Genomic DNA, 26,079 nt, shown 5'->3' on the forward strand with positions numbered 1-26,079 from the left:
TTCTATCTTTCATCATTGCACAGTAAAAGTGAGAGTTCTTTGAGTTCTGATTTTCACCACTGTTAAGTCTACTGAAATCTAATCAGTACAAACTGGACCTGTCTAGGCCAAGATGACTAATTATCTTGGATACTGGCAAAACAAGCCATTCAATTGGAACTTTGATTAAATTGTGCAGGTCACTGACCTGACTGCCATTCATAGACTGAAATGGCAATCCTAATAGTCCTGTCTAGTCAAAGCCTGTGCCTCAAGAATATCAGGGATTTCACTCGTTTTCAGCATTCCCTGAGAAGCCAGGAACTGAAGACAGAATGAATCAGTTGCCTGGCCTACTCATGTATAAATATAAGTATGTCTGAATTACTTATTCTGCCTTCTTCCAGCAGGGTGTGAAGAGGGAGACAGAACCTATGATGGTATTTGGAGAGGTATAACCATAGTGCATGCTTATTCTTGGCTTAGAGGGGGCTAGAGCTGAGCGTGGGAATAAGAGCTGAGGACAAGACTAGGCACATTCTCACCTACAGATATCAAAAGGGTCGTCAGAATACAAAGCAAGTGCGATAACCTTAAAGAACATTAAGCTCAACTACTCAATAATAGGGATGAGAAAATTGATGGCTGGAAAGATTACACAACTTGGGAAAGCCACACGATGCATCAGCCACAAGATCAAGAGCAGGACCTACTCTCATGCTATCAGGCCAATGGTCTTTCCACTAGATAGGGCAGCCTCTTCCAAAAGCCTAGGGAACAAGCAGCTAATGCCAGCATTTTTTTATTTCCTCCCACTTTAATGCTCCACAATTGGTTATTCATTTACTCATTGCTCCAGAGAACTGGGATAACAACAAGGAAGCATCCTCCCTTTTTAACCCTAATCTAGAAGTACAAACCTTGGAATTTACTCCAGGCAAAGAAATTCTTTATCTTTGCTAAAAACTTTTTAAGCTCCATAGTAACCTCAGTATTGACTTGTCCTCAGGGCTTGTTAAACAAGTCTCTGAACCTCTTAGCCCACAGTTTCAACCTCTAATTTAAAAACAAGGAGAAAGTCATGGTTGAAAGCACTAACTAAATGCCCTGAGATAAACTGTGTGAATTTTGAAAATCACTTTTGACAGAGATGGGACCCCAGGAGAGATGGTGAAGGACAGAAAAAGAAGAAACCAGGAGACCCAAGAGGATGGAGTCAGCAGAGAGAAGAGGTAAGGAACAAGATGGATGCTAGTACTTATAAAGATATATATTTGAAAACAATATATTCTTGTTTTCAAACTCCTAGGCACAGGCATAGAATTTTCCAGCACAGAAAAGGCACTTCGTGAAAGTAAGAACTTTGATGTCTGTGAACCAACACTTGTTGCCCACTCTAGGGGGCATTATTGGTGATACTTTAGGCTTGGGCTTGAATCAACTTCTTTAAAGCTTACCCCGCCTAAGAAATTGCCTGCTAAGTATTTTTAATTAATATAGAGTGTAATCCCATAGCCATCTATATCACGACCTACATACACTTACAGTCCCCTCCCCATGTGTCGAATCTTTGTACAAATGAAATTTTCAGATCAATGCTTATTGGGGGGTAGGGAGAATATTATAATCATTGAGGCAATCAAATAAATGAAATGATTTCTATGACATTTTCTTATTTCCTCCAAAATATCAAAAAGTGAATCATTATAAACATCGTAACATTTGGGTCTGTTATAGAATATTGCTGAATAAGAAAATATTTTTGATAATGCTACAAATATTTGTTCTCCAAAACCTACTGGAATAAAAGCAATAATAAAGTATCAACGAATTTCAGCATTGAAAAAAGGAACTTTAAGACCTAAGAAATGCATATTTCTATTTCAAGTCTTTGTACAAAAGAAATTCCCGGAGGACACAGAAACATTTATTTCTCAGGCTGAGAAAAAAAAAAAAAATCACATCTTCAATGATATGCTGGGCTGTTGATCATCATTCAAAATGTCAAGTCTCCTTATGGACTTAAATCTTCCATAACGATTAGGAGTACTGTACACATGAATCTTCAATGAATATGCAAGTTCTACTTTAATGAAATCTACCGGCTGCACAGCTAATTACAACATTTGTTCACCTGAGATAGGATTCTCTGAGCCATTTGTAATCTCATCTTACATTTTGATGTGATAGAATCTATCTATAAGAAGAAAAATATAGTAAATATAGCTTATAGGGAACAGACCAGTTTGCATTCTGAGGACCTGAATGAAATTATCTCACTCCCTAGGAAAGCATACAAAGGTTTACAACTGCTAATGAGAAAAAAAAAATGACACCTTGCTATTTTAGGTCTCTACCTCTCATTTTAGGAAACAAATACTAGTATATAAATCAAATCTCATCACCCCCTCTAACTTTCACGAGTCAATCACTTTTTTTCCTTGAATCTCTTGATTCTACGGGCCCTCGTCTCTTTCCTCAAAGTGTAAGAGCCACTGTGTCGTGCCCTGTTGAATTACATTAGGAGGTGAAAACAGAGAAATGGGATGGAAGGAAACGAGCCTGCCAGGGGCTTTAGAGTTACGGAGGGACTGGCGTCTAAAGGGCAGCTGGAGCTGAAGGCGGGCTGGGGTCTGGGGTCAGCGTGGGGAGGGATGAAGGAGCACAGGACCCGAGCCGCGGCCAGCGTGGGGTGAGGGAGATGAAGGAAGACAGCATGCCATGCAGCTCGGGGTCGAGGAGCGTGAGGGGGCCGAAGGGAGAAGAGGCCGGGCTGGACGAGCGTAGAGCGGAGGCCGAGCGGGGCCGAGCGGAGGGCGGCTGGCGGGCAGGCGGACTCACGAGGGGCGGCAAGGCAGGGAGTGGGAAGTTTGCAGGGGAGGGGAGGATGCTTTCTCCTCCCAGCCCAACTCACCGAAAAGGCTGCTGCTAAACCCGTCCCACACGCAGCCCACGGTGTCCCACACCCAGCCGTTCCTCAGGCAGGACACGAAGGTAAAGGTGACCCCGAAGAGGGACACCAGCAGGTCGCTGAGGCTGATGTTGACCAGGAAGAGGTGGGTGGGGGTGCGGAGCCGCGGGAACTTGTAGTAGAGGACGAGCACCAGCAGGTTGTTGCCGACGCCCAGCAGCCCGATGGAGCCGAGCAGCAGCGCCAGGCGTTCGTAGGTGCCCGGGCTGAAGAGCGGCGCCGGGCTCAGCGTCCCCGCCGGCGCCGGCCCCTCAGCGCCCGCGGCCCCGCCGCCCTCCCAGAACCCCTGGCCGCCGCTGCGGTTCCCCGAGTACATGGCCGGGCGCCGACACGCTCGGCGGGCGGAGGGGCTCAGCGTGCGGCGCGGCTCGCGGCGCGCTCCGCACTGGGTGGGGCTTCGGCCCGCGGCCGGCTCTGGCCATTGTGCACGCCGGGATCCGCGTCGCCGCGCGCCGCCCGCCCGCTCCGCCTCTTCCGCCTCGCGCGCCGCGCAGCCCGCCCTCCCTGTGGGCGTGTCCCCGCCGCCCCGCCCCCAGCGTCCCCGCAGCCGCGCTCCTCAGCGCGGGCGCGTTCCCGTGCTTTCGTTCCCTGGCTCCTGCTCGCCGGACCCCTCCGCCAGCCAGCGTGGGCGCGCGCCCGCGGAGGCAGGTCAACAGCAATGGCTCCTCACTGCGCGTTTGCCCTCGCCCAGCTTGAAAGCAGTGAGCATTCACCCGTTCGCTCACTACTCATGCATTCATTCATTCATAAATATCTCTGCGCGCCTGCGCCTGCCACATGCTGACGGGAGATTTGGGTGGAGGAAGGACTCCTCCCTAGGCTGCTCCCCTTCCCAGGAAGCTATAATAACCCACCGCCAGGCTACAGAGCCTTCCCTGCCTCATATACTAAATGTAAACAAAAAATAACAGACCACTGAAAAGCTTGGGGTAGTCTCACAAACAGGAAAACTGAGGAGGAAAATTGCTAAACTGATGGACAGGGGCCTACCTAACTACCTGAGAGCTGGAGGACACAACTGAGGGCTTATAAAAGAGTCTGCCACCCTCAGAGAGTGTGGGATGAGGAAGGAAATGGCATTCGAGTGGGACTGAGGCTAAGCCCCAGGTTGGACCGCAAGGCCTGCCAACCTCATCCTTCCTGTCCTGCTCTAAAGTGTTGGTAGATCTATCTCTTAACTGAGGCCTGCTGAAGTCCTTCACTGGCCGTGATTGCTTAGGCTGTGCCCCCAAAGCTTCAACCTAAATCTAGCAGGTATGGAAAGGTAAGTGCTATATTTAGAACAGCACACATTTTCCACTGGGCCTTTTCCCCAGTAGCGAAGAAAATATAGTACAAGTCAAATATAGGTTGTGGACGTCATCACACTCTGCAAGAACTGCTTCTGCCAATGTCACGGCACAGTCCCTAGCAAGGCCCCACAGGAGGATAGCAATCCTGAGCCACACCTGCAAGCTGTCCTTCTTGGCACTGGTGACTAGCACAGCGTTTGTGGAAGCTGAAGTAATTGCTCTCCATGAGAGTGTGTGCCTCTCCCACCTCTGTTCAAAAGATCAGTAAAGAATGACTAGCTACAATCAATCTCCATTCCAAATTCTCTGGAGATAGAATCTAATCAGCTGGACCACCCTGGTGCATTGAGCAATAGCTGATAGGCAGTGTGTTTTGCCTTATAAACCTTGATTTTCCTTTAAGCTGTCTGATCTGGACTTGCTATCTATGAGACTACCTAGTCCACCCACCCCTTTAAAAATTTTTTTAGGTTTTTTATTTTAGACTTATACAGCCATTTAAGTTCTATGTGTTTAATGTCTACTGCGTTTTCAGCATAGTGCCTAGACTACACTAAGTTCTTAATAAATACTAGTTGAATGACTACATAAAGAAGGACCCACTATATTTTTTTCTGAAATATTTTCTTTCATTCTTTGGTGCTAAGTCCCTATCCTCATAAAGCTTACATTCTGGTGGTGTTGGGAGAAAAGGCGAACGCAAAATAATCACATATGTAGGGTGTCGGCTGCTGACAAGTGCCATAAAATAATGTAAGAAAGGAAGGGGTTGTTATTTAGACAAGGTGGTTACAGATAGTAGGACTGTGCTTGGCATTTTGGAGGAACAACAAGGAAGTGAGAATGAGAATTAGGAAATAAGGACAGAGAGGTGAGTGAGTGGTGACTGGCCAGATAGATCATGCATTTGGCCATTTTAATGAAAGGACTTTGGCTTTTACTCCATCAGAGTAAAGTTCAGGGCAATGCCTATGCACGAGGAATAATAATGGTGAATGTAAAGGAGGAGTAAGAAGCTTTTGACAAATGTTTAAGAATGTTCTTTCTTTCTTTATTATTATTATTTTTTTATTTTTATTTTTTTAAGAGAGACAGGGTCTCACTCTGTTGCCCAAGCTGGAGTATAGTGGTGCCATCATAGCTCACTGCAGCCTTGAGCTTCAGGGCTCAAATGTTTTAAGAATTTTGATACAATTATTTTACTATACTATGAATTGTTATGGATATCTATTGAATTTGACAGAAACAGGCAATGATACCACATATATGATTTCCTTTGTCAATAATGATACATATTTCTTTTCAATTTCAGAATTATGTAATGATGGGAAAATGGCAAAATACTACAATTTAAAGCAAGTGCAGTGCTATCATAAGGACAAACATATAGACCAGTGGAATAGAATAGAGAGCCAGGATATAAACTCTTACATATATGGTCAATTGATTTTCGACAAGGATGTCAAAAGCATTCAGTAGGGAAATGACAGTCTTTTCAACAAATGCTGCTGGGGAAACTGTACATCCACAGGCAAAAGAATGAAGTTGGTGTCTTACATTATATCGTATGTAAAAATTAATTCAAAATGAATCAAAGATGTAAATGTAAAAGCTAAAATTATAAACCTCATAGAAGAAAACTTCTTGGGTGTGACACCAAAAGCACAGACAACAGAAAAAAATAATAGATAAATTGGACTTCATCAAAATTTAAAGCTGTTGTGTATCCAAGGGCACTGTCAAAAGAGTGAAAAGACAGCCCACAGGGTGGGAGAAATATTTGCAAATCATATATCTGATAAAGGATTAATATCCAGACTATATAAAGAACACCTACAACTCAACAACAACAAGAACTTCACACAACCCAATTCAAAAATGGGCAGAGGACCTGAATAGACATTTCTTCAAAGATATATGAATGGCCAATAAGTATATGAAAAGAAGCTCAATACCATTTGTCATTAGGGAAATGCAAATCAAAACCATAATGAAGTGTTTGGATGGATGAATGTGTACATTAGAATTGTAGAAAAGATGTTCCTTCAGATGTCATTGTATAGTGCTTTGAAAGCTTTAAAGGAAAAACGAGAAGGAACAAATAAAGTTGGGAGATTGTTCTCTGTGTAAAATCTTACTATGCTATCTGAATAGATAGTAGTCAGAGATGGACACCAAGAAGACAGTACTGGAATTGGAGGTGTCCTGAAATGCCATCTGCGTCACATCTGAATGCAAAGTCTTGCAGGATGTTTTAAAAGATGGACTACTAAAGGGTAGGAACTTCAACTAACTCACCTAAACCATACGAAGTTATCTAATTATTGATAAAACATTAGACAACCTCTCCTTCCCATAAAAAGTTGAAAATTGGAAAACGAGTCAGTGGCAATTGGACTGAATGGGATTGGGGATTGCAATTAGAGGAAAGGAGATATGCAGATAGGACTCTTCTCATTCAATGGCACCTTGAATGAAGTTTTCAGTGGAAAAACTTACTTAACAATCAGGAACTACTCCTTCCTCAGCCTTGGCTCACATTATTATTTTAATTGAAGGGACAAAACATAAAAGGAAGAAGAGGCATTTTTATTCCCTATAACTTCTAAAAATGTCTTCATTTGTGGTAGAAATGGCAGGTGCTGAAATACATTTTCATCATTAGAAGTTCATCAGAAGTTCAAGTTTCCGTATACAGTACAGCTGCAAGAATGAGTGTGAACTTTCCTTTCCACAACATTGAGGAAGGCAAAAGGTTTGAGGTGAGAAGAGATACAGGAGAAAGGGAAGTAGGATGTTACAGAGATATTATGATGCAATGAGGGCTTAAGGGAGGATGCTGGTAACATTATGAGGTCAGCGTTCTTACTGCAATGTTTGCCTGTATGAAATGCGTCAGACCTAAGTCAGCTTTCCTCCCTGCTAATATCCTAGGGGCAACTCTTCTTCCTACCCACAGTATGGGATTTTAAGATCAAAGGAATGAGACCTAGAGCAAAAATTGAGACAGCAGGGAGGCATTATAACAACTGGAAGGTTTTCCAAATTGGCAAGTTTGCAGTATTATTTCTGTACAGAAGTAAAAGATTACCTATTTCCCTATGGATAACAGTGAGGAAATGCGTCTCAATGCTACACTTCAGGTTAGCAATTTCCAAACGTCCTTGAAAGAGTTTGAAAAATTGGTTGAACAAACAGCAGCCCAAAAAAGAGATGAAAGAGCAGGCTTATTTATCCAAAAAGAAGGTAAGCTCAGTGATTTATTTCAGGGCGGTCCAGTTGGGTCTGTTGATTAAAACTGGGAAATGTTTTAAGCCAGCAGAGAGAAGTAACAGAGCTTAGTAGCAAAGACACTGGGGCTTTAAGTAGCTAAGTGGACTCGAGGAAGCTTTTCTTCCACTTCTCTGAACCTAAATTGTCTCATTTGTTAAATTAGGGAATTGGGCTAAATGACATGTAAGCGTTCTGCTGTAGGCTCTGCCATTTGATGGCTCACTGGTTGACCTGGGACTCTCAGTAGTACGCAGTGACCATTTGTAAGCCATGTGTGCCATGCTGCCATCTCTGTATCTGAGAGTAACGTGAGACCATAGGACTTTCATAAGCAGTGCAGTTGCCTGACGCACCATAATTCCCCACTGTCTTGGCCACTCCCCATCTCTCTAGGCAGGAACGATTTTGAGGATGTTAAGGGAAGGGGCATGTACTACACAGTGGTCTGCCAGGAATGTTAGCAGCAGAGACTCCAGTGCAGAACTTAGGAGTATACCACCGTGGCCAGAGTTCAAGGAAAGTGAAGTGTGCAGCTTCAAGGCATTGACGGCAGCGATGAAGAGTAGGCAAAACAGCAGAGTAAAAGACTAACAGAACGAATCCTGGTGCTGCAATAAAAGGAGCAGGGCCCATATAACTGTTAACGGGATAGCACGGCCAGCCTCTCCATGTGCCAGGCTGCAGTCATGTATAAGTGAAAATCCTGACTTTGGGTAATTGGTTTTCCAAACCCTTGCCACTTTTTCTGAATTCTCTACGGGATCTCTGCTCCTCTCGGTCAAGCTTTCTTCATCATAAGAAACAGCAAGGTCAGAAAACGAGAATTCTCTCAAGCTCCCTCTTCTCCACTTCCAAATCACCTAAAGGAGCACACGTCCTTCTTTGCTGTCTCCCAACCCCTTCGAGGCTATTACTTTGCTGCAGCTTCAAAATCTCCTTTTCCACTGGATTTTTCCTCTCAATCTAAAAATACACTCAAACCGCATGACCCTGGCTTTCTCTTTCCTTTAAGCTACCACTGTGTGGCTCTCCTTTGCTTCGCCACTAAATTTCTCCACAGCATGACCACTTAATTTTCAGTCTACTCGTTTGGCTTCGCTTGTCGCTTTGCTGAAAATGCTCTGACCAAGGTATTTGATAACCTAATATGGTTGCCAAAAAATTCAGTAAGTTGTTTTCATTTTCCAGCCTGCTTGACCCATTTCACTGCATTGACACTGTTAGCCGCCCCTGTTTCAAGAAACTTCCTTCTCCTCTGTTACTTATTTTTCCCCTCTCATTCTTTCTTTGCCCCCTTTTCTCCTTGCCCATTGTGTTCTCTCATAGCATAACTGCCATCTACCTAGTCTCCTAAGCTGGATGTCTTGCTACAGGTTGAGCATCCCTAATCTGAAAATTTGAAATCCAAAATGCTCCAAAATCCAAAACTTTTTGAGCATTACATGAGATAGTGACACCTTTGCTTTCCGATGGTCTAATGCACACAAACTTTGTTTCATGCACAAATTAAAAATATTGCACAAAATTACCTTCAGGTATATATAAGGCATATATAAACCATAAATAAATAAATTTCTCATTTAGACTCGGGTCCCATCCTCAGCATATCTCATTAGGTACAGTATATGCAAATATTCCAAAATCCAAAAAACCTGAATATACGAAATACTTCTGGTTCCAAGAATTTCAGATAAGGGACACTCATCCTGCATAAGCTTTGACTATGTCATGCTGTCTCTCGGGTTAATACAACAGGCTCTTACTATAGTAGCCTTCTTGCCAAGAGTTATTTCTTTCTCTACACTTCTGCCAAGAGTTTTTCCTTTTAGACAAATTTTTATCTGCCATATCTCTGATTTATTAGCACACCTCTGAAATCCATATATGTTAACTTGGCATGTAGGGCAACTTACAGTTTGCGTCAACCTACCTCTCCAGCCTCAGCTCCTGGAATTTCCCTTCTTGCACCTTTTGCCCTGCCATGAACTTTTCAGCATTTCCAACCATGTCATCCTCTTAATGACTCTGATTTTACATACATCAATCCCCCAATGTAGAGTGCCTTTCCTCCTTTTCGTGTGCCTGTAAACTTCTGCTCATGTTTCAAGAACCAAATCAAATATTACCTCTTTGTAAAAACTTCCAAACTTTCCCCAAGCAAAGCCAATCTCAGCACTGTTGATGCTACTGAGTTTTTATGGGTTTTTTTGTTTGTTTTGTTTTGTTCTGTTTTTTTGAGACAGAGTCTCCCTCTGTCACCTGAGCTAGAGTGCAGTGGCATCATCATAGCTCACTGAAACCTCAAACTCCTCAGTCAAGCAATCCTTCTGCCTCAGCCTCCTGAGTAGCTGGTACTACAGGTACATGCCACCATGCCTGGCTAATTTTTCTGTTTTTTGTAAAGATGGAATCTCGCTCTTGCTCAGGCTGGTCTCAGACTCCTGACCTCAAGCAATCCTCCTGCCTCGGGCTCCCAAAGTGCTAGGATTACAGGCATGAGCCACTGCGCCCAGCCAGTTAATGTTATTGTTAATGTACTTTATTGCCATCTCAGGGAATTTACTTGCTGCATTTAACCTGCTGGAATTGATATGTATGTGTGCATTCCTGCCCCTTCCCTCTGCCACAGACCCGTGAGTGGTTTGAAGGTTTTGTAAACCTAGGCCTGGCACAGGGGCTGGTGTCCAAAAGGTACTCCTTAAATGTGTGCTAAATGTGGAAATTAACTTTGCTCTCATTAAGAAGCTTGCGATCACAAAGCTACACTGAAAATTTCCTTCCCCAATATTTTTTAAGATTTGATAAAAAACTAAGTACTACTAGACAAATTATGTTCTACGACAGATAGAATGTGGTATGAAGGATTGAGAAGAGAGATATGATCTTAACTTTTACCAGGCTGCTAATACTGTCTGGGATAAATATATGTTTCTTTATAAATATTGGAAAATAGGGTCTACTTCTCATTAGAGGCAAGGAACTAAGAGCTAGAGAGAATATTTTTAACAGAACAAGGTCTACCTTAAAAATTATATCAAGTAGACTGCAGGAATTTGTCCAAGCTATACTGCTCTTAAATCTCGTCAATGACCTGGTAGAATTAAAATCATCCCAGGAAAAGAAAGTCTCATTATCCTAATCTAGCGACATTTACAGTGAACCACATATCTTATACTATTTGGTGTGAATTTAAAACTATTTAGATGTCTTATAGGAATTTCAAACTTAATATGACCAGAATGGAATGCTTTATTTTCCCTAAGAATCATAGTTCTTTTTCAGTTGCTCCTGTTTGGATAAATACAGTAGCTCCCCCTTCTCCAAGGGGGATAATTCCAAGACCCTCAGTGGATACCTGGAACCACAGATAGTACTGAACCCGACTGCCATCAACTGGAACACATTTCTGTTCATGTCACCCACAAATGTAATGCCTTTTCCATCTTAACTAATCACTTCCATACACTGTCGCTGTAACTTTTGCAATTTGAGATGCGACAGCAAAACTAGCACAAATTTCTTTTTCCTTTTTCACAATTTCATAATAGAAGATTTGTTCTTACCACAGATCTTAGCAACCTCAGCATTGATTTTTTTTCTTTCCTTATTAAGTCGAGAACTTTCATCTTTTCACTCCAAAGAAGCACCTCACTGCTACTCTTTGGCATATCTAAATTGCCAACATCACTACTCTTGTGTTTTGGGTCGTATAAAGTAAAATAAGAGTTCCTTGAACACAAGCACTACAATGCTGTGACAGTTGATCTGATAACTGAAACAGCTACTAAGTGACAAATAGGCGGGGAGCATGCGCAGTGTGGATATGCTGGACGAAGGGAGCATTTACGTCCCAGGCAGGATGGAGTGGGATGGCGTGTGATCTAATCATACTATTCAGAACAGGGTGCAATTTAAAACTTAAGATTTGTTTATTTCTGGAATTTTCCATTTAATATTTTCTGACCATAGTTGACCATGGGTAGCCAAAACATTGGTAAGTGAAATCACAGATAAAGGGAAACTACCATAGTATCAACATTTTCTGAGTTTTGAAACCAGAATTCTAGAACAGGATTTCTTAACCTTGGCACAATTGAATTTTTGGCTGAATAATTCTTTGTTCTGTATATAAATTGGAGAGGGCAGGATGTAGTTGGGGCTGTCCTGTGCATTGTAGGATGTTCAGCAGCATCCCTGGCCTCTACCCACTAGATGCCGGTAGCACACTCAACCCTCGTTGTAACTATCACAAATGTGTCCAGTTGCCAGGCCTGGTGGCTCACACCTGTAATCCCAGCACTTTGGGGGGCTGAGGCAGGAGGATGGCTTGAGGCTGGGAGTTTGAGACCCAGCCAGGGAACATAGCAAGACCTTGTCTCTATAAAGAGAAAAAAAAAAAAGAATTGCTTTTTGGGCACTTCTACCTTCCACTCAAGATGAAATCTAGTAGATACTCTGATTGGTGAAATTATTTACAATAGGAAAAAAAAGTAATTCGTTTTCTTATCTTTGTATTTCTGGAAAAAACTTAAAATAGCTTAAACAAAAGCTATGGAGAAGGTACAAAACACCAAAGTAAAATATTTCCTTCTGATTTAGTAATATTTTAGCCAAAGGCCTAGTTATGTTTCCAAAGAAAAGATCTTTCACATGCAAATAAATCTGGTTTTTATACATCGAAATAAGAATGTAGAAAGTTAGGAAATAAAAAAGGCAGCTGCAATACAAAAGATAGTCCTTGAAATTTGATGAAAATATACTTGTACTTTTTCCAATGCAGATGCAATTGATTATGACAAGTTTTATGCATCAGTACAGGAACTCTTTGGTCCAGAAGTGAAGAATCAAGATGTGAAATGCTTTTACAGGAAACTCTGCAACAACCCTCACGCGTCTATAGACTGGTGTGAGGTAGTCTTTTTCATGTTTATAGTGGGAAATCCAGGTATCATGTCTTAGTTCCAAGTAATAATTAAAACAAAGTGTTACTCCCACAGGAGTTAAATCCACGATATGAATGCGGCATGTTTCACCCATTGAGATGTAGCTACTGCCCACAATTGAAAGTGGGTAAACGAGGTTACTGTCTAACTGTGTTATTAAAGAATAACTCTGAAATACTTTCAGATCAAGCTAACAATTGGAAGAACTACTCGTGCTATTAACAACCACCAAGATTTTAATGGCCTCATTGCATTCTAAGTGAGATATTTCTTTTCAATAGGGTTAATGTATACAAATCTTCAGTGCATCCAAATCCTTAATATAACAGAAGGAAGGGGCAACAATTGACCACCTCTTACATTCTCGGAGTTGTTTTCTCATCAGCACAGTGTTTATTCTTTTAAAAAACTACACATATGTATACAGAGTAATTCAATGATTTAAAAAATTATCTAGTTCTCTTTCAAAATTCACTGGATACGGTAGACAAAAGAGAAAGTAAGGATTTAAAGGATTTGAATATCACATCTTATAAACTGATAGATATATATAAATAGAACTTTGAATCCAAGACATAGGAAAAATACACCTCTCTCAAATACTTATGGAGACATCATAAAATTGATCATGTTGTTAGGTTAAAAAGAATATGTCAATAAATTTCAATATAATAAAATTAGAAACCTATAATAAAAGATAGCCAAAGTCCCCAAAACCCACTGAAGAAAAAATTAATAAATTAATTTAGGAAAAAATTGCAAACAAAAAAAGCTTCTACTAAGTTTTTAAGCAATACATAATTCTTATGTTCTATAATTTTTTTTACAATTTAGGAAAAGCTGAAAATCTGTCCAACTCATTTTACGAAGCTAAAATAACATTGAATTGGAAAAAAAATCTCAAGGAACTATAAGCCAATATTACTTATGAATATAAATGCTAAACTCCTGAATAAAATTTTAACAAGTTGAATCCAGCAGTGTATTAAAAAATCATTTCCAAGTAGAATTTACCCCAGCAAATTAAGGATGGTTCAATATTAGAAAAGCTAGAAATAAATTTAATTTAATAAGTTAGGGGAGAAAAAGTAATATGATAATCTTAATCAGAGATCAGCAAGCTAAGGCCCATAGGCCCAATCTGGACAGCCACCTGATTTTGTAAACAGTTTACTGGAAAACAGCAATGTACGTTCATTTACATGTTGACTGTGGTTGTTTCTGCACTATAATAGCAGAATTGAATACTTCCAACAGAAACTGAAGGGCCTGCAAACCTGAAATATTTACTACCTGGCCCTTTTCAAAAAATGTTTGCTGACTTCTAGCCTTAATATTAAGTAAAATTAAAAACCAAAAAGATATCTGATAACAATTCAATAGCCATTCCGACTTGGAAAAGAGATCTTAGCAGAGTAGGAATAATAGAAAATTACCTTACTGTGATAAAGGGCATTGACTGTATCAGTTTGCTATTGCTACTGTAGCAAATTACCACAACTTAACAACTTAAAGAAACATACATTATCTGACAGTTTCCATGGATCAGGAGTCTGTAAAAAGTTTAACTAAGGTCCTCTTCTCAGTGTCTCATAAGGCTGCAATCTAGGCTGTGTTCTCATGTGGAGGCCCGACTAGGGAAGAATTAGCTTCCAAGCTCATTCAGGTTGTTGGTAAAATTCACTTCTTTGCTGTTGTAAGACTGAGGGCCTCAGCTCCTTGTTGGCTGGAGGCTGGAGTCTGACCTCTCATCCTAGAGGCTGTCTGCAATTCCCTGCCATGTGGCCCTCTTCACAGGCAGGTCACAACATTGCTTCTTCAAGGCCAGCAGGAGAATCTTTCTCTCCATAGTCTGCTAAGATGGAGGCTCATAAAATGTAACATAATCATGGAGAGAAACAGCCCATCACATTTCCCATATTCTCTTGGATAGAAGCAAGTCACAGGTTCTACCATACTCAAGGAATAGAGATAGATAAAAGCGTGACTCATGTGTTTGGGAGGGAAGAGAGGATCACTTTAGAATGTGTCTGCCATAGGGACTCACCAGAAACATATTTAAGTAAGATTTAGATTTAAAGGTGAAATACTGGACACATTCCCGTTGAAGTAATGAACAAGAAAAGGATGCCTCTTATCACCACCACTACCCTTCAATATTTTATTGGAGGTCGTAAGCAATCCAGAGAGAGAAAAACAGAATTGATATGTAATTAATTATTAAAAGATACAAAATTGTCATTATTGGTATTCTGAGAACATACAAAGGAATCGTATGGCAAACTATTAAAACTAAGAAGAGAGTTCAAAGAAGGTAAACATGCAAGAATCAGTGACTTATACAAACATCAGCGATAACCACCACTCTCTCCCACCAAAACTAATAGGAAAAAAAAAATAGATTCCATTCACAAGAGCCACAATTGGGAGAAAATGACAAGGGATAAATCTATTAAGGAATGTATAAGACTATGAAACTTTACTGAAAGAGTAAAATAAGATGAGGAAAATAATCGAGAGGCTCAATTTGTAAAGATATAGTATAGAAGTCACATACAAGTCTAATAGAAAAACTCACTATCAGCCTCTGGCACACTATATGTATATGAAGAGTCACTTGAGGTTTGAGAAAATGGGGCAGGAAGGTTTTTCTCTTATTGTCCTGTCATTATTCTTACCAACTATTTGTGCCAATGTTCCTAGGAAGCATTTCTATTTTAAGCCTTGTGACCTAACCTTTCTGGACTTCATATCCATCATCTGTAAAATAGAAATTCAATGCTGGAACACTAACTTCATTTCAGTATAGGTTACTTGTTTTTTGTTTTTTATCAGCCAATATCAATCTTCTCAGGTAATAAGAACTACATTTATTCTTTTAAACTCAGACACAGTCATATAAATCTGATTCCAAATATAAATCTCTTGGTTGTAGCAATGCCACAAAAGGTTGCACTTTCTAAATTTTTAGATGCAAAGGCACTTGGAGAATTTGAGATTCATAGAATAATGAAATCTTAGAACTCAACCAGAACATCATGGAAGCCTGCCCATTCAATTTATAATGAGAAAAATTAGATGTAAAGAGATCCAAAGAACTGTGATTGCCTTAAGTTTATAAAGTTAATTAGTAGAAGAGTCTGATGCAGACACTGTCTACTTTTCCTACCATGCCATGTTGATCTGTGCTTCCATTGGAAAACTCATAAACACGTTGTTTTTTAGGAGCACACTGCAAATTAATTCAAAGAAGAGGCATTCCACACCATATGGATGCCTATAATTATATTCCCCCTCACAAGCGAATTTAAAGTGAATTATTATAGATCTAAAATTATATTTGCTAACTTCTAAAATGTGAAAAGAACGTTCCAGGGTGGGTTAAAAAATAAGTTGCATACAGGTTTTTATTTTCTTCTATCTGCTTTTTTATTTTCTCTATATGTTCTACAATGAACATATGTTCCTTATGTAATCAGGAGGAAAATGTAGTTAAAAATGAATCACTTAAAGTATGGAGAAAGCCTTTTAAATAGCATAGTTAAAATAATATGAATATTCTAATAGCCATAAAATACTCAAATCTTGTCAAAAATACAATTACTGGACTGAAATTTAAAATGTTGAAAGAGAAATTTGAGATCCTTGTGGCTACAGCCTGTCACAGGAAAAATGGGTATTTTCTGCTCTTTAACACTATTACTTGTTTGAAACATTTCCTTTCAAAATGTAAAACTTTTGCTGTCTCTTCTGAAGGAGTTTATCTGGTGTATCCTAAATTTTTCCTCAATAAATTTTACTTAAAGTTTAAAAGGCCTATAAAAAAAGAAATTTTAGTAATTTGATGTTTTTAGTATCCTTTGGAAGTTATTTTTCGTAAGCTTTATAATATTGTGTTACTACAAGTGAAAGTAGCAAAATTTATCATATCCACAAGAACAGATGTCCACACAATGCCATCTATCTACACATAAATGTCTCTATAAAATGTATGTATGATAAACTGCGTGGCTGATGTGTTGTCTGACCAAGTAGCAAAGGTGCTTACTGAATGGTTTTAAGCTAGCAAGGAGGACACCTGAATTCTGTTTCCTGTATTGTCTCTGGAAAAATTAGAAATTATAATTACTCAAATGTTAACATTGATTGAGCTCCTACCTGGCACTTGGTGCAATATAAGTACTTTCCAATCTTCCTAATTACTAAGTAATCTAATTATGCACTTCCTCGTTTACTCCTTACAATAGGCCATAAGGTGGTATCATTACTGATTATCCTTATTTTATAATACAGATAGGGAAAACTCAAACACAGAGGAAGTGAGGAACTTGCTTGAGATCATGTGACTAGCAGACAGTAGAACCAGGATTTAGACCCATGTCCAAGTCCTAAAGCATGTACTACTATCTCTCATAGGACATTGCTCCTGGGTTTCTTCTCATATCATGTATGTTCTTAGACACTTAGACGCATTATCATTATGACCACAAAAATTACACAGAGATTAAAGATCAAGTTAAATGACAGTCTGCAAACTGTTCTTTGAGAATGGCTATCATAGACATATAAGACATCATTTCAAATTAGAGGACAGCACATATGGTGTTGAGTTCTCCCACCCCTGAGAAACATTGGAATTCATTAATACGGAAATAATCATCATTATCATTGTCATTTCACATTATTACCTGGAAATTACTATTTCACACTATTATCTTAGGTTAAATTGGCTGCTAACATTGATCATCCATTTTTCATTTATTTTGCACAAGTAGTTTAAATTGTACTGAGTCATGTCTATAAAATGAGGGTGTGATAGGCAGAATTCTAAAGGTGCTCCCCCCAAGATTCCTGTCCCCTGGTTATTCAATAAAACACTGATCTAGGGACTTCTGTGAAGGAGCTTTGCAGATGGAATTAAGGTACTAATCAGTTGACCTTAATATGGGGAAATTATGCTGGATTATCTGGGAAAGTCCAAAGTAATCACACCAGTCTTTAAAAACAGAAGAGGCAGGTAGAAGAGAGCATGAGGAGAACTTGAAGCTCCATTGTTGTTGCAGAGATGTTGGGACCCACATACTATTAATAAAACTGAATAAAGACCTCTAGGAGAAAAGAACAGCTCCCACTGACAGCCAACAAGGTAATGGACCTCAGGCCAGCAGCCTGAATGATCTTGGAAGCAGATTCTTTCCCCAAAGTGTCCAGTAAAGGACACATCTCTACCGATACCTTGATTTTAGGAAAATGAGATCCATTTGGACTTCTAACCTACAGGTCTGTGAGGTAGTAAATCGGCATTGGTCACTATGTTTGTGGTAATTTGTTTGGGCAGCAATAGAAAATGAATTCAGAGAGGAAAATGTCAGAGTTGAAAAACAGTGTGTCTGCTGTTACAATCAACAGAAAACAAAATGTGGCTGTAAGCAGATTTCAAACTGAACAGCACTGTAAGGAGGGGCAATGCTTGGACAAGGATGCTGGAGAAGGATTATTGTATTATCTATAATTGACTTTGGAACGTTTATTGTATTTTGTTTTAAGATGAGATAGATTTGAACATGTCTGAATGGTGAAAGGAGAAGTCAGTAGAAAGGGAGAGGTTGAAAATACTGGGGAAAGAAAAAGGAGACAAACTGAAGAAATGAAAGGGACTAGGATGCCAAGGACAAATGGAAGGATTAGCATTGGAAAGGAGAAACGTATCTTCCTTTAAAAGGGAATGAGAAAAGAAAGGATGAATCCAAGCCCAGGTTGGTGTGTAGGTCAGGTAGTAAGAAGATGAGGATGCTCTTGTTTGGTGGCTTCTACTATCATCTGAAGGAGGGGATGAGCTCAGCTGCTGAGAGTGACCAGACAGTAGAGTCAAATGTTTGATGAGCTTGGACATATGACATTGTTTCCATGGACAATGGAAGAGATAACCTAAGGAAGCACGGGTGATTGCTGGGTGGCACTGAAGCCCCAGGAGGTTGGAGCTCAAGAATGTTTAGTGGCCCCATCCACGGGGCTGGTAGATTTTCTCTGTGCTGATCAGCCACAGCAGCGTGGGTGCAAGGAATGCAGCAGTTGGATTCACCCAGCGGTGGAGTTTCTTGCCTGGCCATGCAGTGGTGTGAAGGGTTAGAGGACTGGGGAAATGTATGACTGAGGTGACAGACCACTGATTCTAAACTGGGTAAGGAAGGAAGCAGAAGCTGTAGGGAAATGATGGGCTAGAGGGACAGGAGACTGAATTTCCTTCTTAGTTCTGATTGGCTGTGGAAGTCATACAAGATTCCTAGCAAAGTTTCTTACACCATCAATTTATCACAGTGTGCACTTGAGTAGCCTTTCTTATCAGAAAAACCAGTTCCATCCTCAAGTGGCCTGATGGTTTTAAAGTACTACCTTTAAAGAGAGTCTAATTTTCTCATTTAGTGGCTGTGGTTGGATATAATTTATAATATTTTCCTCCCTCCCATGAGGCCTTCTCAATCTAAGCCTTCTAATGATAATAATAGCTAATGTTTTTTTAAAAAATTACTATGTGCCAGGCACAGTGCAAAATGGTCTACATGCATCGTGTCACTTAAACCTCATTAAAACAAACGAAACAAAACTCAGAAGTTTGTCCTTTTATTCTAGTGATGAGGTGGTCAAGACTTCAAGAGGCGGAGGTATTTGTCTAAGCTCTGAGTGTCAATTAGTTGTGGAGCCTGAACCCATATTCTGAACCATCTGACTCCACAATGCATGCTCTTTGCCATAAGGCCATATTGTGGGTTCAAATGATACAAGACTAAGGTGCCGATCAATGCATGATTATTGATTGGATAATGCATCTATCAGGGATGACAAAGAAATTGTAGTGACAAAAGCCTCCTGACCACTCTAACATAGATCTATGAAAAGTACTTTTCCTTTACTTTTCTCAGTCCTTCATGGGGAATTAGGTATTAACTCTAGAGGTTTTGTACCCGTGACAAATTAGCAGGGATTTCTGAAACAATAATAAATTAGCTAAGCTTTTATTGCTAACTTTTAATGCTAACTTTGCTGGTGAGAGGAAAGGAAAATAAAGACAGAAAGCGAGCCTGATTTTTCCCACAGAATGGAATCTCATTGTATGAAATATTTAGGGCAATTGTCATGTATTATGAGGTTGGAATGTGAGAGTATGTAAAGGAAGAAGTGGTAACATTTGTGTAGCAACCGATGAAAGGACATGTTAAAATGTAATGCTAGGCCATCACCAAGCATCAAAATAAGTAAATGCTATTAAGACAGATTGACAAAGTAAGTCAAATTTTCTCATTTCATGGCCATGGTCTGGATATAATTTATAATTTATTTTCCTCCCTCCTATGAGGCTGATTTTTTATTTATTTTTAATTGGATTGGTCACCAGTTCCTTTAAACTCAAAGTGTGATCTCTCATGAGAAGCTTGTTAGAAATGCAGATTCTCAGACCCCTGCCCAGACCTAAAGTGTAGCAGTAGGATCTGCGCTTTAACAGGATTCCAGGGTGGTTCGTATGCAAAATGATGTTTCATCTACATGAGAAATACCACTATATTAACTATGGAAGGATTTAATTATAAGAATTTTATTAAATAAAAAGAAATTTGTAAATAGTTAATGCTTTTTTTAATTTCTCTCATTAATTTATAAGAGTTTTATGTCTGTTTATTAATAAGACAATTGAAGAACAGCTAGCTTATTTGTCGAATTTCTTGGAGTTACCTAATTTGACAATATCTTCACAAATAAAGAGTTCTTTTCTTCTTTGGGATATTCTCTCATGGTAATTTATTCTCATGCAATGCCTAGAGAGTGGGATTTGGAACAGTTAAATAAAGAAACTGTATAGTCTCTTAAATTCTGAAACTCTCCCTAACAGGGATGAATAATTTGGCCCTGAAAGATTCATGGAAAATGAGTAAGATAGTCATTTGAGAGTGGCCAAATTCAATGTCAATGTTCTTAGCTGGGGCCCGGTATGATGAAGATTGATTTGATATCCAAATCAATGCCAGCTCCTAGTAGATCTATCGGTCTAAGCAAGGACAGCAGCTTGGCACATCACATCTTCTATTGGAAAGAAAAATCAGTGCTCAAAAATCATGCACCGTCAGTATACAGTTTGTTGACTACATTAATCTACCTTTGGTGTTGGGAACCCCCTGATATTTATAAAGCAAGATGTTGGCTGTGAATCCAAATTAGACTTTAAATTCAGCCGACACAAAAGCTGTTACTTTATAGCCAATTCTGAGATATTGTTTACCTTTATATGTGTTGTTTGGGAGTTTAGATCTTTGGATACTTCTCCTCTGAAGAAGATTACCTTGCTTCCCAACTGGATGAAGAAAATTTGGTTTTCCTTGTGTCTAGAAAACAGCGAGTTGTAATTTCAGGTGACATTTTTAATTTCCCTTCCAAATTAGTACAAGTTTTAATATTTTTCTCAAGAATAAATATTGGGAATATAATGTTTCCATAGAATCACTTTCATTTTATTTACTTGGTCAATATTTTATTTTTATTTTTTATTTCAGAATATTACAGGGGTACAAACACTTTGGTTACATACGTAGGCTTTGCGCCACCTGAATCAGAGCTACAAGTGTGCCCATCCCACAGAAAGTGTGCACCACACCCATTAGGTGTGAATATACCTATCCCCTGCTCCCCCATCCCACCTGCCTGACAACCTGTGAATGTTACTTCCCATATGTGCACATAAGTGTTGGTCAAGTAGTACCGATTTAATGGTGAGTATGTGTGGTGCTTGTTTTCCATTCTTGAGATACTTCACTTTGAAGAATGGGCTCCAGCTCCATCCAGGATAACACCATTGTTTTTTATGGCTGAGTAGAACTCCATGGTATACATATACCACATTTTATTAATCCACTCATGTATTGATGGGCACTTGGGTTGTTTCCACATCTTTGCAATTGTGAATTGTGCTGCTATAAACATTCTAGTGCAGATGTCTTTATTATAGAATGTCTTTTTTCCCAAAATACCCAGCAGTGGGATTACTGGAAGCAATTGCCAGAGCAATCAGGGAAGGAAATCAAGGGTATCCAAATTGGGGCAGAAGAGGTCTAACTATCGCTACTTGCTCAATATTTTATAATTGGAAGAGGAGGAAGTGCCAGTTTTATACACAGTATCAGAAGAAACTCTACTATAATTGAAATTGAAATATTATCATTGCTCTGAAGGACTCCAAATAGAAAATGTGAACAGGAAAAAATCACATTTTCCTGAAAAGGCTCAGACCTCCAGTTAAACCTCTCTACAATGGTATCTCAATAATGCATGTTCCAGTACCAACTGGAATCATGTTTCTTTTAAAATATCCTTAAAATTGAGTTTTCAAGTTTTCACTACATAGGACTCCTCCCCATACTTATCTACCCTTGACTATCTTAATGAAGTCTAACCCTACATCTCTAAAACTGTGAGTCTGGGCCATTTGTGGAGGGTATTGCCTCAGTTTAGGAAGTCTTCAGTTTATGTGTGTTAATTTTCACATTTGAGCCTGGGACCTGGGAACTCCCATCCCTCCCCATTGGTGGCACTTTGGGATTTTCTTCCCTTTCCTCCCTCCTAGGTGTGAGAAGTTCAGGAAGAAAAAAGGCAAACCCTCAAACCTACTCCTGTCCTCCCGTATTTCATCCTGTATTCTGACATGAAATGTGTAGTCTAGGTGGAATCTTTTTTCAATGTCCCAGAAAAAAGCACCGGGACTTCAGTGCTTTGTGAACCAAGCTCACTTTCATCCTTGACACTTCCTTAGCCCAAACATAGGCCTCAGCAGAGCCTAGCCTCTGGCCTTGGGAACAGAATGAATAAATGTTTTTATTCATCAAAGAACAGACACAAAATGTCTGTCCCTGCTGCCACCATGCTGAGCTGAGGAAGGGCCAGTGAGCAGGAGAGAAGTGTCACTGGCCTCCTAAGTTAGAACTTTGAAAGTATCTTTCTAGATGGCAGCTGGGTTCTATACTTCATTTATCACTCAGCAAATATGTGGGGGCCAGGTACCTTTCTAAGTGCTGCAGATACAGCAGTGAACAAAAGCACAGATCCCTGACATGGAGTTTATATTCCAATGGGGAGAGACAGACAACATAAAAAAATCAAACAAGTAAAACAGACAATATGTTGGATAGTAATATGAGCTATAGAAAAATAAAATAAAATAAGCAGATTGTGGAGAAAAATAAAGCAAGAAAGTGGGAAGGAGCAGTTGGTTTGGGGATGGGAATGTAGTGTTAAATAGGATGGTCCCCAGGAACTCCCTCTGAGAACTGAAAATGACCTGAAGGAAGAGAGAGAGAGAAAGAGAAAGAGAGAGAGAGAGAGAGAGAGAGAGAGAGAGAGCGAGCACGGGCGCAAACCTGCCTTTCAAGCAGGGGGAGAGAGAGCTAGAAGATGACGCTGAGAGGTAACAGCAGGAGTGGCCACACTGGTATAGGGCCTCATGGGCCATGCTGAAGATTTCTGAGTGAGACAGAAAGCTACGAGAGGGCTCCTAGAAACATGATCTGAGCTATACTACTTTAAATTTTCATTCCGGCTTCTACATTCAATATAGTCTATAGTGGAAGGAGTGGAAGCAGAGAGAATGGTGGTGACTTGAAATAGGACAATATTTCTCAGTCATTTTTTTCATTAGCAACCCCTAAGAGGACTTTTTTAACATTTTTTCCTATTCACCTCCCCCCATCTACCCATTTTAAGACCTCAGATATTAATTATTAAGTGTATCTGATTATGTACTATACATATGCCTGTGCTTTATATAGAAAAAGAGTAAGACTTATTTATGTCCCACCGAAGAACTAATTCGCACTCCCTTGGGAACAATGTCTTCCCTGTTGAGAAGAATGGATGACAGCGGTCACACTGGAGTATGAGATCTGTTCACTTGCCTTTCCTCTCTAAGAGTTTACAATTATAAAAATCAATACCCTGGGAAGACACCCAGTATATATGGCTTTATCATTCAGTATATGGGCATAGAAACACGAAAGTGTCTAGTGTTTTCTTTTGCTTTTTTTCAAAATGCACAAAGTTAAAAAAAGCCTTCATAACAACATTAAAGTAGTTTCATTCCTTTCTACTGGAAAGCCTGAGATAGTATTAGGTGTTTATTATGTGTAAACTACAATAGTAACAGTTCAAAGAAAGGATTCCTAAGAGATGTGAAAAATCTCGAAATAGAAAAGATTCCAAAAAATGTTTAGGAAACTCATTCTCTGTGAAAGGTGCACACGTACTTGAACGTGTGCTAGGATGGGTGGGTATATATGTTACATTTTCTCTGGGAATCCATACACCACATTTAGTTGGAAAGCTCTATATATTCAAATTAATACCTCTGAGGATAATTAAAAACAATGATTGTTGGTTTTTATGGTTTTAGTCTATTTTAATTTTTAAGTAACTTGGGGCTTTCTAGCAAAAAGTTAGTTATTTTCTTTATTCTTTTTTTTTTAAACAAACCTAGCAAATGACTTTTAGGGTCTTTACTGCTGGAAGTTGAAATGAATATTATGCCATTGACAGGTAGTAGAAGACGGGATGTAATTAAGTGCATTGTCAAGATTCCTCAATTGGATTTACTATTAACAGCTACTCAGAAAGGATCAATAACAGTGTTTAATAGCCAGGTAATATGAAAGCTTGGGTTTCTCCCTCCCTCCCCTCCCCTCCCTTCCTCCCTCCCTTCCTTCCTTCCTCTCCTTTGTTTTGTCTATGCATTATGTACATGTGTCAGGTATAGCAAAAACCACAAATCATATTTCAGAGTTATTCCAAAAAATAAAGCCAGATATTTAGCAATAAGGAGATTGATGGGCCTTGGGGCAATTTTTGAGATTGGTAATTGCATTTGGCATTGTTCCTCAGGGTGTTATATTGAACCATGTGGCACTGACACAATTAAAGGATGATCCTAGATAATTTCTCAGATAAAATCAGAAACACTCACAAGCCAAGTGATTTTATCATCACCCTATCAAGTAATAAAAGGTCCCATCAAAAACCTTAGACTTAGAGTAAAAAAAAAAGGCTCAAATTCTAGCTCTTCTATTTAAGTAGCTATGGCATTAAATAGGGAACTTAATGAGCCATTTATATCTTTTCACCTCTCTTTTTTCACATCTGTAAAATGAGGACAATAGAACCAGTCCTCTCTCCCTCAGAGGATCGTAGTGAATGAAGGTCAAATGAGATAATGAAGGTAGGAACACTTTATGAACAATAAATGCCTATATAAATGTAAGGCATTGTTATTACCAATGCCATTTCTTTCTAAATTTATAAGTTTTGGACTTCCATTTTCAAAATACAAGAGATTTCAACAAAATATATGATGATATACCCTACATAATATTTCACCTTGAAAATAAAAGGTGAATGTTTGGTGTTAAAAATTTAAAAAATTCTAATTATTAGTTCCATTTCCAACTGGAGACAAGCTTTACGCAAGTAAAATATATTTGAAATAATTACCACGTGACTAAAATTTCCACAATACTGTTGAGCTCTTCAGTAATTTCCAGCTCAGGGAATCTTTCAGAAGTTGAAGTTGCCAGTAGCCAGATTCTGTCAGAGGAGAGCGCTCTGGGCCCCCTATGTAGTGCAGTGGGGCTTTCGGAGCGTGGGTGTAGAGTCTGGATTTGGCCAAGCGCTCACACTTACAGCTGTGCATGTTTGTAATATCTCCATGCCCTGGCTTCTCCTCCAGAATCGTGGAAGGTAGTTGTGCTATTTAAATGAATTAATGCTCATAAAGTGCTTACATCACTGGAAGCACTCATAGATGGGAGCAATTGCTAATATGAACAAATGATGCGAAAGCAAATATGAATTTGCCTCATTTAGATATAAAAACCTTCTTGATCTTTTTTTCCTCTCCGTGCATTTTTGCCCTTCTCACTTTTATTTCCTCAAAAACAGAACGAAGATGGTATCTAAAAAATGATGTGGAGGAAAATAATGATCTGCATAATGAAATAGTTTAGGATTATGTGAAATAAGTGAGGTTGTATTTTCATATTTCCAAAGATGCTTCACACACATGCACACACACATGCACAAACCCGTGCACACGTGCACACACAAAAGCTTATAGGTGCATGCATATATACTCACAGACATGCAAACACTCATATCTGTTTCTAATAAGATAATGCAATTGGAGAGAAAATATTGTTAAATATTAATTATTTTAAGATTTGATACATCAGGAATAAATAGCATTTTATTGTTGCATGCCTTACAAATAAGATGACACATTATGTGAGAAAAGTAGGTTGGAATTGTAGGTCATAGGAGTAATTTACTAAAAGGTAGCCACTAATCACACAAAATATAATAGATTCATCCTTAACTTAGGCTCTATCTGAAATAGAATAAATATAGTTAAGAATTTTCTTGGTGATATAAACTGTGAATGTTATTAATAAAAATTCCTGCAGAAGCTAGGTATTAAAAATTCAGAATATGTCTAAGGATTATGAAACATTTAAAGAAGGTAAGAGGACTTTAAACAGGTGACTTCCACTAAAGATGGATGTAGAGAAATAGAAGAGGAAACCACAGGTGTTGTGTT

At 39.3% G+C, this 26,079-nt stretch overlaps 2 protein-coding genes across 2 annotated transcripts in view; one reads left to right on the forward strand and one right to left on the reverse strand.

Moving 5' to 3' along the window:
- The window catches only part of OPN3 (opsin 3), a 34,931-nt gene extending 31,558 nt beyond the window's left edge, over nucleotides 1–3,373 (reverse strand). The window contains exon 1 of the mRNA XM_012644391.1: nucleotides 2,894–3,373. Coding sequence (XP_012499845.1) covers nucleotides 2,894–3,266 — 373 coding nt within the window. The 5' untranslated portion in view covers nucleotides 3,267–3,373. The remainder of the gene's footprint in view (nucleotides 1–2,893) is intronic.
- Nucleotides 3,374–7,343: 3,970 nt separating this feature from the next.
- Nucleotides 7,344–26,079, forward strand: part of WDR64 (WD repeat domain 64) — a 110,246-nt gene continuing 91,510 nt past the window's right edge. Inside the window, exons 1-4 of the mRNA XM_012644366.1 lie at nucleotides 7,344–7,488; nucleotides 12,296–12,426; nucleotides 20,758–20,860; nucleotides 24,030–24,133. Coding sequence (XP_012499820.1) covers nucleotides 7,344–7,488; nucleotides 12,296–12,426; nucleotides 20,758–20,860; nucleotides 24,030–24,133 — 483 coding nt within the window. The remainder of the gene's footprint in view (nucleotides 7,489–12,295; nucleotides 12,427–20,757; nucleotides 20,861–24,029; nucleotides 24,134–26,079) is intronic.

The sequence above is a fragment of the Propithecus coquereli genome, unplaced genomic scaffold (genome assembly GCF_000956105.1).
Source record: "Propithecus coquereli isolate 6110/MARCELLA unplaced genomic scaffold, Pcoq_1.0 Scaffold210, whole genome shotgun sequence".
NCBI classification, from domain to species: domain Eukaryota; kingdom Metazoa; phylum Chordata; class Mammalia; order Primates; family Indriidae; genus Propithecus; species Propithecus coquereli.